Genomic DNA, 13,955 nt, shown 5'->3' with positions numbered 1-13,955 from the left:
TGCCTCGTTATATTCCTATAATAAGGTAGTTTCACGATCTTAGAACAAAAACAGAAACAAACTGTTTTCAAAAGCCATACTTTATTTTACAAATGACGAAGAGAGTTATCAGCCTCTTCCTGTGGCCAATTTATCTTGTGTGAGCAATCAAATTCATATTAGAGTGGCTGTTTTTAAGCCAGTTAAACTGTATTTAACGTTCAGTTAGCCATTCCCTGAGGATGACCGTTTATTACAAGTTTGACTGTAGTTCTGGCCCCGGTTGTTTAAAGGGTGCATAGCGCTATCCACCGGATAAATCACTATCCAGTGGATAGCATAGTTTGTTGTGCCATCACTTATCCGCTGGATAGTGATTTATCCGGTGGATAACGCTATCAACCATTTGAACAACTAGGCCCTCAGTGTTCACTAAGCTGAGAGCAGGAATCGCTGAGGACATCCCGTCATTACAACATATAAAGGAATTGATACTGGTATCACGATTGAAACCAACCCAGTTAATACAACCAAGTTTTTAAAGGCCGTCAGTCGATTTATCTCTGTATCTAGATTACAGGATTGCAACAATAAGAAACATTCAACAAAGATGTACAATAAAGAGCTAGCACAATATTAATTCAGTTTAAGCTAACGACTCGGTAAATTAATTGAATAAGGGTTTTCAGAACAGAATTGTATCCAATATAGTGTATGCCGAATCAGCAATAACCCCAAGGAGGGGGGGACTTCCATATGAAAGGGACAGAGCTAGGGAAGGTATCCAATGCTGGTATCCAAGGTATCCAGGTATCCAATGCTGGGCGCGGCTTTATATGTAGGAGTCCAATCTCTGTCACAAGGGAGTCCCGCTTGGGCATTTACTATGAAGCTATTGTATAGTAATTGAAAGTGATAAATGATCATCGCAGTGAATTTCCAATTTAAGCAATTGAAAAAACTTTTTTCAGGCTTCTTTATTCCAATTGCTTAAATTGGAAATTCACTGCGATGATCATTTATCACTTTCATATACATCCGCAGTTCATATATGAATCATTTCATATACATTACATCATTTGTATAGTAATTGCTTGTAATAAAGTTAGCCGTTTGCAAAACACTAAGAATGTTACGTATCACATAGATCAACTTGCAAGGCAAGAGCCTGATTGAGGGGGAGCGGGCAAGACGTTGTTGTATCCAAAAGTCTACAACCTTGTTTCATCTACAACACGGACATTCGGCTCCAACGTAACGGGAGCAACCGGGAGGCCAAATCCGTGCTTCCTCCTCATGGGAAGAGATGCAGGTCTCATGGTTAATGTGACATTGGGCGACAAGTGATTTGTCGATTCGGCGTCAAAAGGCCACATCGTTAAATTGTATGATTTTCTGCTACTCAGTGGTGTCGCGACGCCTTTGATGGACATAGCACATAGGGAACATTCCCGCTTTGAACTGAACGAGTTTCTTCTACTCAACGATGACGCCACGTTTTTGACAGGCATAGTGCTGGCACGTGGACGTGACGACCACTCCTGTCGAATGTCACGCAAGCTAAGTACTTCGTAATACTCTTTGACTGCATCGGTTGCTTGCTGATCGCGTTCTCTTTCCACCCGCATCACGTGATATCTCTCCTTACGGTGCCGTTTTGATAGTACTTTTACCTTCTCCTTAATGTTCGCGAAGAAACTGTCCACAAGTGGAGACATCTCATTCTTGAGATCTTTGCTTTGGGTTAAAACTGTGAGAGAAAATAAAACCTTTACAAAAGTCACAGTCAAGCATGATTCTTGTCATGATGACCACGTACGAATGTACAAAACAATGAAAACAAACTTAAATTACTGCCTACGCCCTCCCCAAAGAATGCAAAACGTGTTTCACGTCTTTCACGACAAAACTTCCACCTAGTTAATCATAGTTAATAAAGGGAAATTGTTAGAAAGCCCGGCAAACAACAAAGGAGCAAACAAAGAGGCCAAGATTTTTGTTGGAAGGTCCACAATCTTGCGCATCTTTTGTTTTGCGCTCATACATTATGCATGAATAATGTAATCGCAATTTTCTATTGGTTAGTTACATGAACACACGAAACCACCTATTGTATTTTGTAAGGTTTTGTGCAGGGTCAACCCCCCAAAATAGCGAACAAAAACAAACAACAAGGAACATTGCCGCACTTCCTAACCATTTCCTTCTATTAACTATGAGTTAACCAATTGTAAACCTCGGAAATCACGGCGGCAAAGCGAAATATTAGTGTCCACCTCGATATGTTTTTTGTAAAAAAGAACACTTCTTGACCCTCATCCATTATATTCGATAGTACATAATAGCGAGAATAAATCATTTTCCACGTTTGGGAGTTTGGGTGTCATCCCCTCCAAATCCTACCGTTGTGTGTGGCAAGAAACGCGAGCTTTCAAAAAGACAGAGAGTCGAGCCAATGTGATGGCCTCTTCTTGATTACTATGTTAATTAAGGTACCAGCTAACTCCCTTCTAGCTCGGCGCCTTAAAAAACTAGTTGGGTGTAATACTTGTAGCAATGTTAACCAACCTTTGCTGATCTTTCTTCGACGGCTTTCGTAGATGAGTCCCACCAAGCAAGCCAGTAGCAACAAAGTCGAGATAATTTTTACTGTGGTAATAAACTTTGGCGATTTTTCGTTAAAAAGACTCGTGGTCTGCTGCTCAGCCGGGCTATCTTCTGGTTCCTATATAACATAAAAACTGAGTTAAAATTTTGAGGCTTGGTTTAATAATGGTGCAACACAGTGCTCCTTGCCGACTACGGGGATCTCCCTTCTTGATAACTTAGCCTCCTTAAGACTGTAAGGATGAAGAGTCATTGATTCTCTGGTCTGCAAGCACCTCGTTGCTCATAATCATCCCTTCTTACCTCCCCCCTCCCCCCCCCCCCCCTCCAACCACACTTACCGAACACTCACACTCACTCTCTTACTAACACTCTTACTAACTTTCAACAATTAGAAAATTGATGTTTTTTTAGTCTAAATGACTGTGAGAAGAGTAAATACTTTGTTATCGATAGATTATGAACATTTTCGAGATAATGGGCTAATATCTTTATTTAGTACTATATACTAAAATAGTGGATGGCGCTTTTGACGCGCGCAGATTGGCTACTCAAACTTGGAATATCTTTTGCTATTCACCTCCGAGCATTGCGCGCGAGAAAATTATAATCTTTGAAGGGAAAAAAACTTGTCAAAAAATATTCGTTCGGGCTATATTATCTCAAAGTTAATATAATTAAACACTAAATATCCACCACTAGCCACCTCCACTTCGGCGAATAGTTGTTAACTAATTTAAAAAAAGAGGAAAGGGAAAGCTGAAACAGAATTGAGAAAGATATAATGTTCATCATGTCACGAGCGTGTAATATAACAAAGAAAAAATCCGAGTCTCCCCTGGAAATCAAACCCATGACCCCCAAACACCGAGCGGGCGCTCTATCCACAGAGCTACGGAGGGACTCATGGTGAGCAAGACCATTTACTAAGTTGATATGTGACACGCATCCTGCATACTGCTAAGATCAGCAATGTCGACGGCGTATTGTATTATGATAAAATAAAGAAAGACGGTAGCTAGGTAGTGAAATGAGGAAGACGTAATGTTCACGTATGTCACGAGCGTGGGCCAAAGAAAAAATCTGAGTCCCCAATGCCTCTCTTTGGAGGGTAAGGCGAAATAAGGATATATATTATAATATCGTAAAAAATGTTGTCGTTAATCATCGTGGTAGAGTACAATAATAATAAAGTATTTTCGTTTGTCTCACGACGTAGTGTCACTTGTGATGTACATCACAAGTGACACTACGTCGTGAGACAAACGAAAAATACTTTATTATTATATTATAATACTTCTTTCCAAAACCTGCTCACTTGCTAACTTACTAACCATTCACTTTCTCGTTCGTTCACCGGCTCATCCTTTAATTTTTTTCTGTACCAGAAAGACATTCATTTAAAAAAAACTCAGTTGAAAACAGTCGTCTCACCTTAAGAATGTTTACATTTTCTTCGATCCTACGAGACACACTCTCTGCATGTGCCTTAGTATACTCTGTAAGACACTTCTCTAGTTCCATGGAGTGACCTGCTAGGACCACTCCGTAACTGGCCTTATAATCGTACACGCGGACGATCCTGAAGCGAGGGTCATCAAACAGTTGCTTGTAAGAGGACAACACATAAAGGTCCACCAAGGCTCCTTTCACTTCTCGGTCTTTAAGCGCTTGGCTGATTTCCTTGTAACTCTTGTAGTTACGCACTAAAATTATGAAAGCGAGATAACACATAACGCAGGATCAGTAAACAGTTATCATTTAAAAGGCAGTCGCTAGTTCAAAAAAAAATTAAGGTGATTGTCACTCAATAACTAGCTTATTATCAACCAACAATGCTTAAAGAGTCGCGCGATTTTTATTTGACAAATCGTTGAAGTTATAAGCTGTTAACAGTGTAAACTTAAAACGATCCCTTGATTATCAACCGATACTTTTCATAAAGCATTCCTTAATTCACTAAACGTAGTTGAAATAGAATAGTCTCCAAATAAATGTTTTGTTGGCTCACAATAGTTAACACTTGCCGTCTTTGGCACTGTATTCAGTCACACTCTTTCAGTGTGACTGAAAAACGTTTACTGTAAACCTTAAAGCTTTTGTTTTTAGTAACCAGAGCCTGATCCGGCCAAATGAAATCGACCTTCGTTGCCATGGCAACGAAAATACCCTATTTTTTTACCGTTTGGGGCTAAAACTTTAAAAAGTACTTGGTAAGAGTTTTTGCTTTTGATATATTTTCATCTTCCTTTTGATATGTTTATCTTGCCCTTAATATGTTTTTGGCAAAAGAAACATTTATTTTAATATCAAAAACTCCCACTTATCTTAAGTTAATGTAAAAATAACATCGTTGGGAACTTTACCGGCAGATTTTTTTCAATATTTCTAAAATTATTTTTTATGCTGATTAAATAAATATATATTAAAAAAAAAACATTTTCACCGAATAGTTTTAAAGTTATTCGCCTCAAAAGTTAAAAAAAATGGTCAGCTATTTGACCTCTTGTAACTCGAAACTAGAAACTTGAAAATTGACCTTTTGAAGGTCGAAACTTGAAACTCTTTTGATGCTGTCGTGGCAACGAATTTTTACGTATTTGTTAAACCTTTATAAAAGTGTTCTACGAAAGGTTATTCCTCAGTATTATCGGTGTAACTGCGGTTAAATGCCCGAGACACGGATATAAAAATCATTACGGGGTTTTAAGTTCTTAACCAGTAAAACAGACTACGGTTTTTTCCAGTAAAATCTGTTTTTCTGTGCATGAATGAATTACATGTACATTTGGAACAGAGAGAGTTGACAAAAGGTACCTGTTGCCTACCAATCTAACCAGCCACCTTTAATTTACCTGTATTCACCCTGGCATTTTTCAGCACACCAAGTCGAAAATCGGTATTGTTCGCAATAGTTGCAACCTACAAGTCAAGGTTTAAACAAAACAAAAATAAGAAGAGACAGTGAGACTTATTAGGACAAACTTGCCACAGCAGGTTGTATTATTTAATTATGATTTTAAACGTGCGCTCTGATTGGTTCATTGGGTAGAATGTGTTTTTCGCCTTTTTTGGTTTCTAGAGGCTGTTTTTTTATTAGCAACGGAGTCGAAGTCACAAGCGGAGTCGTAAGAGCACTTACGACTTAGTGAAAATAAAAAAAAAAACTGGAGTCGTAAAAGTCATAAGCTCCGCGGAATTGGAGCCGGAAGAATCAAAGCGTCTCCATTTTCTTCCAATTTTGCTTACGACTTGGCCGATAATGCTCCAGTACTTTCGCGGCTACATTCCAGACTTAATCCGGTTAACGCTTCTATCCTGCTTCTGTCGTCGGGTCATTCGTTGCTACGCTACTAAATGAAACGAGACCTCTGTTTCAATTGATGCCCTCTTGAAAAGCCGGCGTCCGGGTCATTCGTTGCTGACTTCGTTGACAGAATATGCCACCGTCAAGTTTTTGAGTTTCCTTATAAGGAAGGTGACCAGACGACACGGCAGAGTGGGGATAAAGATTGTCGGAGTTGCAAGCAGAAGCAAATACACCAGTGTCAACACTAATTCTTACTTTCTTTGAATGCTTGCTTTCTGTTTCTCACTCCGACAATCTAGTTTACATTAGATCACAAGCGACGGAGTTATAAGCGGAATTGGAAATCTGCTTACGACTCTTTTAATTTGTCTCTGACTCCAACTCCGTCACTACCTCACAAGTGAAAACTAGCCTTATCCAATAGGACGAGCGTTTGTAATCAAACTAACCTCTGCACCATAGAGTTCCATGTTCGTTTCCGAATACTTGTAGTCTGTGAGAGCCGAGGTGATTCTTCCAGTCAAAATGGCGATAACAACCAAACCACACAAGGCCCAAGCGATTGCAAAAAATCGGGATGGCACTCCTCTTGGGCAGCGGTCACCATATCTGAAAGAGTTTCGTTCAGAGGCCTAAACTCAAACATTAAAGGCTGAGTTCTAAACAAATTGTGACTCACCCCACCGTTGTGGACGTAATGAAGGCCCACCAGAATCCTTCCCAGGCGCCTTGAAAAAATGATCTTGGAAATTCTGCTCTGTTCGATTGAGTTTCCTATTAAGTAAAAAAAGAAGGTTTTTTATCTAATTTCTTCTGATCCAATCGGTTGAAAGAGTCCGGGTAAGTGGGTAAGTAAGTAGGTAGGTAGGTTGGCTGGGAGAGAGGGAGGTAGGAAGAGAGGGAGGAAGGGAAAAGATATTGGTAGGGAATGAGGTAGGTATTAAGGTGGGTAGGTGGGCTAGCTGAGAGGAAGGGAGGGAAGGAGGCTGGGAAGTAGGGAAGGAGGAGGTAGGTAAGCTGGTAGAGAAGGTAAAAGGGAAGGACGGGGGTAAGAAGGTAGGGTAGGTAGGTTGGTAGGTAGGTAGGTAGTTAAGTAGGTAGGTAGGTAGGTAGTTAAGTAGGTAGGTAGGTAGGTAGGTAGGTAGGTAGGTAGGTAGGTAGTTAAGTAGGTAGGTAGGTAGGTAGGTAGGTAGGTTGGTAGGTAGGTAGGTAGTTAAGTAGATAGGTAGGTAGGTAGTTAAGTAGGTAGGTAGGTAGGTAGGTAGGTAGGTAGGTAGGTAGGTAGGTAGCAAGGGAAGGAAGGAGGGGGAGGGAGGGACGGAGGAATGGAAAAAGGAAAGAGGGAGTGAGATGGTAGGTTGGCTGGTAGAGAGGTTAAGAGGGAGGGTGGGAGGTAGGTAAAGGTAGATAGGTAGGCTGCAAGGGAGGGAGGGAGGGAGCAAAAAATGTTAATTAAATTTGACACTGTTGTAAACGTCTAAACGGAACATGAAATTCAGAAGTTGAAATGTGTTTATTTCAAATTTTAGAATTTTGCGCAGTCGCACATACCAAAATCCACATAAGTATTCCAACAGCAAGCATCATGATAGACGTCACGAGAAGCAAAGGCCATGTTTCAAGAAACAAATTTTCGACTGCTATGCCCTTGACCTCTTGCTCTATAACAGCGATGAAGGCTATACCGGGGGACTCCGCTAGCTTGATGTGAGGATACAGAGAATAGTGCGTTTGTCCCTTTTGGACATTCACCGGAACACTAAAATCTGTGTGGGAATCGATGCTGCTGATAAATGTCTCGACGCTGGACTTTTGCGCTGGGTTTCCCTTCCCGTCGAGCTCAAAGTTGATTGTAGACACCGATTTCCCATTGGCAAGAGTACAGTCACTGCAGCAGAACTCGACAGCGTCCTCTAAGATGTGAGGAATTAAGCCTCCTACCGAGCCTTCCTCGTACTTGATGTACGGAGGGAATGGGTACCAACTAGTTGTGAACTCTCTTGGGCATTTGCAGGTCACTGAAAATAGAATTAATGTAGCTAATTTTTTTGTTTTAGTAAGACAACTCAAAATAGACGTTGTTTTTGCAGATTTGCTTGTTAACCTGAAACGATGATGTACTAGGTGTTTTTTTAATGAATGAATACTGAGAATTAGTGTGTGATCATTTCAAACTAATTTTGAAGTATTATTCAACATGGAATACCCCTAACATTTGGCCTGGTGGACAGGAGTTTATTTGACTGCAGTTTATTCAAGCCCGGCGATTATTACAGTCAAAGTAAACAGCGCGTGCCGCCTAATATTCCGGAATAGTTTTGAATAACGGCGAACGGATTGCATTATTCGTTTCAAACATTCAAATTCAATTTGAATATTGTATTTAATTTGTATTTAATCGAGAAACAGTAATTGAAAAGTTTTCGATTTTAGCATGAGTCTCTATAGGTTGATGAAGTTTATGTGGTAACCGAAAGGTTCTACAGCTTTTTAAAATAACAGAGCTGAATAAAAGGGATTTTCTTAGTTGTGAAGATGTAGAGAAAGCCCTTTTATGCAGCTTCTTGCAGTATACAGGAGTTAAGTCTGCACCCCTTTCTTCCCGCGTTGGAACAAATAGATCTGGAAACATTAACGAAACATACAAATAATGTTTAAAGGCAATGCATATAATGGAGGCATTCAGTAACTAAGCGCCTTACTTACATCCATCTTTGATCTCGGATCTCACTCCTTCACCTTTTATCGTGAACGCTGCAATTGTCACATTATCAATGGCTAAATTATTCAGAAGCATTAGAGTCGTGTTCCGTTCATCAGGTCCAACAGTTATAACTTCCGTATTCGAGATTATGACATCCTGGTCAGTCCGTTGAATCCTCGTGTAGTAAATATGGTAGCCTAACAGAATACCGTGAACAAAACCATCTGGCACTGGGCCCCATGACACCTCCATTCTAAGGCCACCACTGCGTGTTATGGTTAAAAAATTGGACGGTGGCATGCTGGGAACTGAAAAACAATGAAAAGTACGCGTTATAAATTTTCAAAAGTTACACGGAAAATTAGATTTGCTTTTTTCTATGTGAAAATCTTTTTAAAAGTTGTAACAATTGACTCTAAGGTTTTTCTATTTAAATGAAAAAACATTTTTTCTCATCATTCATACTAACCGTCTTCATCCGTGGACACAACAAACTGGTGACTAACATTTCCGTCTCCTTTGGAAGTAAAACCCAGTATGACAACACTGTAGTTTGTGAATTTCTTCAAAGAAGTCATCTCATAGGACAATGCGTTCGGAGGTAAAGTGATGTTCGTGTACTCAGACCAGTCCCCCTCCGTCGCACGCCTTGCGCGGGAACTGAACACTATGCTGTTGTCTCTTGGTGCAGATTGGTAGAGAAGTTTAATCCCCAGGAGTATTCCGTGAATGTAGTCGCTAGGGATTGGTTTCCACTGGACTAAGATACTTGTAGAGCTTGAGTTTTGTAACTGAATGTTTTGGGGAGGTAGACTAGGGACTAAACAAAAGAAACACAGTATCAGTGTCAAAGCTTTAAACAGTTTTAAAGATAACCTGGAAGATTTTTGTCCGAAGTGCTGCATTTTTTCCTAACATTTCAATAGTATTGCCCAAATTATACTAGGGTTGCTTTGTGTAGCACCATAGTCGTCCTAATAAAATTTTTATGTTAACTTATTAAACTCTCAGACGCCCTTGGATTCTTTATGTGTGTGCAGCCTAAGGGTATTACAGATAAAGACGAAATGCTTGTATTTTAAACAAGAGTGCGAAATTTCATCAAAGGTAGTCCAACCAATGCAAAGAAATTTTTAGGTCGCTTTCATGTGGCCGCGCTTCACTAGTCAGAGAAATAAAAATAAGCACTTTAGATGTTTCCGTTTCACACCGTCCGCCAAACGAACGTGACATGTTGTTTAGTGACCTCTCTGACCAACACGCGGGCACAGTATCATCTCAAAGATGGGATCCGAAAGAATCTTAGGGTCTGTTTATATGGAGGAGAGTTGTCCCTGGTAGGAGGGTAACCCTTTCCCCCGAGCTATCTTTTACCGAGCGTTTATATGAGAAAGTTGTCCCTGTTGACCGAGCCAAAACTTGACCCTCTCGGTTCGAAAGACTGGCGAGAGTTATTTTGAAATATCTATTAAGACTGCCTTTTTTAAAATCAGGAACGCTGAATCATCGACGAAGACCACTTTAGACAAATTTTCCGCCGACTTCGATGTTGTTTTGGCCGATTCTAGCATTTGCGCATGCTCCGTATGTGTCAACTTGTCCCTGGTAGGCGAGGCAAAAATAACCAAACTGTTTATATGGAAAAAAGTTGGCTCGCTCCCAAGGGTCACCCTACCATCAAAGCGAGTGACCCTCCACCCAGGGTCACCCTGCCCCCCGAGCCAACTTTGCAATTTCTCATATAAACAGTTCGCAGCTATTTATAAAGAAACGTATGAAAAGCTCTCTCGCCTGGGGTGGCTCGGTATGGAGGGTAACCCTCCTACCAGGGACAACTCTCCTCCATATAAACAGGCCCTTACAGGTTGCAAAAAAAGTTATCCACACAATAGCATAACAACAAAGAAACAAAAATGGTGTGACGTACTGTCTTCATCAGTTGTGATGATAATAGGTTCCGTTGCTGCCCCGAAAAACTTTGTCACTCCTTTAATTTGCAAGCTATAGTTCGTGTATTTTCGTAGATTGGTTATCTCAACTGTTTGGTTCGTGGGAAGAACCGTGATGTTATAAGTGGTGTTATCAGCGGTGTCTAACTGGCGATAAGTTATGTAAAAACTTCTTAGAACTCCGGCGACTTGCTCTTCGGGGATTGGGTCCCATTGTAGCACAATGGACGTTGAGCTTGAATTGATGCCTTGAAATGATGCTGGTGCAACTTGAGGAGCTGCAAGAAAAGCATAGATTGGAAATATACGAGCATGCGAACAAGTAATGATTGAGGTAAGAAAGAAAGACATAAAGGCCTGGCCAAACGGAGACGCAAGTGCACGCAAGTTTTAGGATTTGCGAGCACTTGCGTTGTCTTACGATGACTTGCGTTCACCTTAGTCGAGATCTAACACAAGTTTTTCACCGGTTGGCCACCCAATGCAAGTCAACGCAAGTCTTGCACAATAGCACAATAGCATTGAAATGCCTTTGTTGACAACTTGCGCCCACTTGCGAGTAAACGTGTGAGTCGTTTGGCTACCCAACACAAGTCTGTACGCAAGTTTAACTTGCGATAACTTGCGTCCACTTGCGTTACCGTTTTAACCACAGCGTTTTCTTTTAGTTTCTTCGTCATAGTCGGTTTCCAAACTAGAGGAAAGGCGTTCTGGTATTCTGAGCAAGTTGGTAAAGGAGAGGTACACAACGAAACGACGGATTAAGTGTATCCAATCCACATGTGAGTTGTGGATTTAATCTCCCTTTAATTTTCGGTTCTTATTCTGAAGAGTGAAAGGTAAAAGCGAAAAATAATGTCATATTCCAATAATGGACGTTACCTTAACCTTATTCAGACCGGGCTTTTTTGGACCTTCTGGGACCGGGGGGGGCTTTGCAAGCCCCTCCCCCCCCCCCCCTATGTAACTACCAGAATATTTACGCAGTCACAATGAAACTTATAGGATGTATAGTATGTTCGAAAATTTATCTTTTGGTATACGTCACGTGGGATGATGACGTCACATCACGTGAAAATAACATCATGATGTCAAAACAGCCGCCATCTTGGATCAGACTTCTTGGATTTCAAAATTTTTCCAAAACGCCAGAAAAGCACCCAAAATTACTGCAAAGTACTCAAAATCAATTAAATTGGTTTAAAAAAACCGTAAAAAGGTGACAATAATTGCATTCAAGTTAGTAATTCATTAATAGAAATACGAAAATTACACATTTGGGAAAACATGCCTGTCAAAATGCCTTTGCCATGGTGATATCAAGTTCCTGACACAACAACCTATTCTACTAAATTGTTTCCAGATAAATGTTAGATAAACTCGCAAAGTTTGGCAGCGTTTGGTTAAAGCTTGAAAAAGTTATAAGCGTTCAAAGTCAGCGCGGGGCTCAAAAGCCCACCCCCCCCCCCCCCTCCCCCACCACCCGTCTGAATAGGGTTAAGAAACGTTTGGCCGAGTTATACACAAGAGACGTTTCGGTCAAAACCACATACCTTCTTCCTCGGTGTTTACAATGATAAACGGACTGGATGGCCCAGGCCCTTTAATGGTAACCGCCCTCACGTTCAACTTGTAAATTGTGAAAGGCTCTAGTCCATCTATTACTGCCTGAAGAGTTGAACCATTAAAACTTCTGTATTCAGCTGGCTGATCCCCTTCAGCCTTTGTGTAGGACACGTTATAGCTTATTACGATGCCACTGACTTTATCTTCAGGAACAAGGGCCCAAGATAACAGGATCTCTGTCTGGCTTATGTTATAGCCGGTAAAATTTTGAGGAGGTGCTTCTGGAACTAAAATAAAACAATTAATTTTCAAATACTAAAATCATACATAGTCCATATCGAGATATTCACTATAACTGATCCAGTATAAATTTTTTTAGATTGGTCAATGAGGTGAAAGTTGAGGGAAACGTGGGCGCGTGTTTGCGTGGATACCTGGGTACGGGCGCGGGTACGGGCGCGGGTACGGGCGTGGCCATGGGTGCGTGAGTCAGTGATTATTTTATTATTATTATTTTTTATAAATTAAAGTGTAATTAATTAATTAAAGTGCAATGTTTTGAGAAGGGTTGTCCTACACAGGCGTAAAAGCGTACGCAACAATGCTAAACGATTACTTACGAGAGTAGTGGCAGTTTACCGCTGTTTGTTCGAATTTATCGTATTTCAGCGCTGAAGATAAAGAAAGCATGAATACGTATACATTCACGATTTCTCTTTCCTTTTCGTCATTTTCGATCCAAGTATCTTTCAGCATTGTCGCGGACGCCTTTACGCTTCTGTAGGGCAAACCTTTCTCGAAACAGCTCTATAAAGAGGATTATTAAGCCTACCATCCTGATCCGTAGACACTGTTGTGGAAACCTTGGGTCCGGTACCTTTAGATGTGAATGCGTTTACGGAAATCTGGTACAGATGAAACTTTTTCAGGTTTACGAATCGCGCATTTAAGTCGGTGACGTTTTTTGTTATCGTTACTGAAGCGTTGCTTGAGTCTGTCATGGTCACGTGATAACCTTTAATGATCCCGGATTGACAGCATTCGGGTACAGGCTCCCACGTTACAAGAATACTGGTTGAACTTCTATCGTGAACTGTAAGGTTACTTGGAGGCACACTTGGGGCTGAGAAAAGAACAATACAGGCATCAATCATTCAGTCTGTCAGTCAGATAGTTGCCTTAAAAATCAGCTTATCAGTCGACAAGATAGTCAGTCCGTAAGTCACAATCCTTCAAACAGTCAATACGTCAGTCAGTGATACAGACAGACAGACAGACTGACAGAAAGACAGACAGACAGACGGACAGACAGTAAAATAAAAAGGCAGCCATTCAGTGGGTCGTCAGCTAGATAGTTAATCAGAGAGTTCGTGATACAGTTCATCAGACAGCAGTAATTAATCATTAAACATTGTGTTTAAACAGTCAATTAACCAGTCAGTTAATTCATCAAACAAACAACGAGTCAGTGAATTGTGCTTTGTGTTAGTTCTATAGTAAACGTAAAGTGGCATTTTTTTAGCTACAAGGGCAGAAACAAAGAAAAAAATAAATTTCTTTGAAAAGAAATAAATTCAATAAAAAGATGGGTTAACTTACTTCCCTCCTCTGTAAATACTTCCACAGCTGCAGCAGGACCGTTTCCAAAACAATTGAACCCTAAAACTTCTATCCTGTACTTGGTGTACGTTTTGAGCCCTGTGAGGTTCGTCTCCAGTACAGTGAAGTCGTAAGTACGATTTTCCAAGCTTTGTAATCCCTTGTTCTTTGTCACCTCGTACAAAAACAGCTTGTATCCTTGCATGATTCCATGTCTTTTGTCTTCCGCTATTTCTTGCCA

The 13,955-nt window shown here is 40.6% G+C and overlaps 1 protein-coding gene across 1 annotated transcript; it reads right to left on the bottom strand.

The window, feature by feature from the left end:
* Window positions 1–110: 110 nt before the first annotated feature.
* LOC144635468 (uncharacterized) lies at window positions 111–13,919 on the bottom strand. The gene is made up of 13 exons (XM_078494571.1): window positions 13,715–13,919; window positions 12,948–13,238; window positions 12,103–12,402; window positions 10,528–10,827; window positions 9,070–9,420; window positions 8,603–8,908; window positions 7,448–7,914; window positions 6,576–6,670; window positions 6,346–6,505; window positions 5,442–5,508; window positions 4,021–4,292; window positions 2,548–2,704; window positions 111–1,729 (listed from the first exon to the last, which is right to left on the bottom strand). The coding sequence occupies exons 1-13, from the start codon at window positions 13,917–13,919 to the stop codon at window positions 1,191–1,193; spliced, it is 3,510 nt and encodes a 1,169-aa protein (XP_078350697.1). The 3' UTR covers window positions 111–1,190.
* Window positions 13,920–13,955: the final 36 nt, after the last annotated feature.

The sequence above is a fragment of the Oculina patagonica genome, chromosome 13, assembly GCF_052425735.1.
Source record: "Oculina patagonica isolate OP01 chromosome 13, crgOcupat, whole genome shotgun sequence".
Classification (NCBI taxonomy): domain Eukaryota; kingdom Metazoa; phylum Cnidaria; class Anthozoa; order Scleractinia; family Oculinidae; genus Oculina; species Oculina patagonica.
This window is presented reverse-complemented; position numbering and strand designations above follow the sequence as displayed.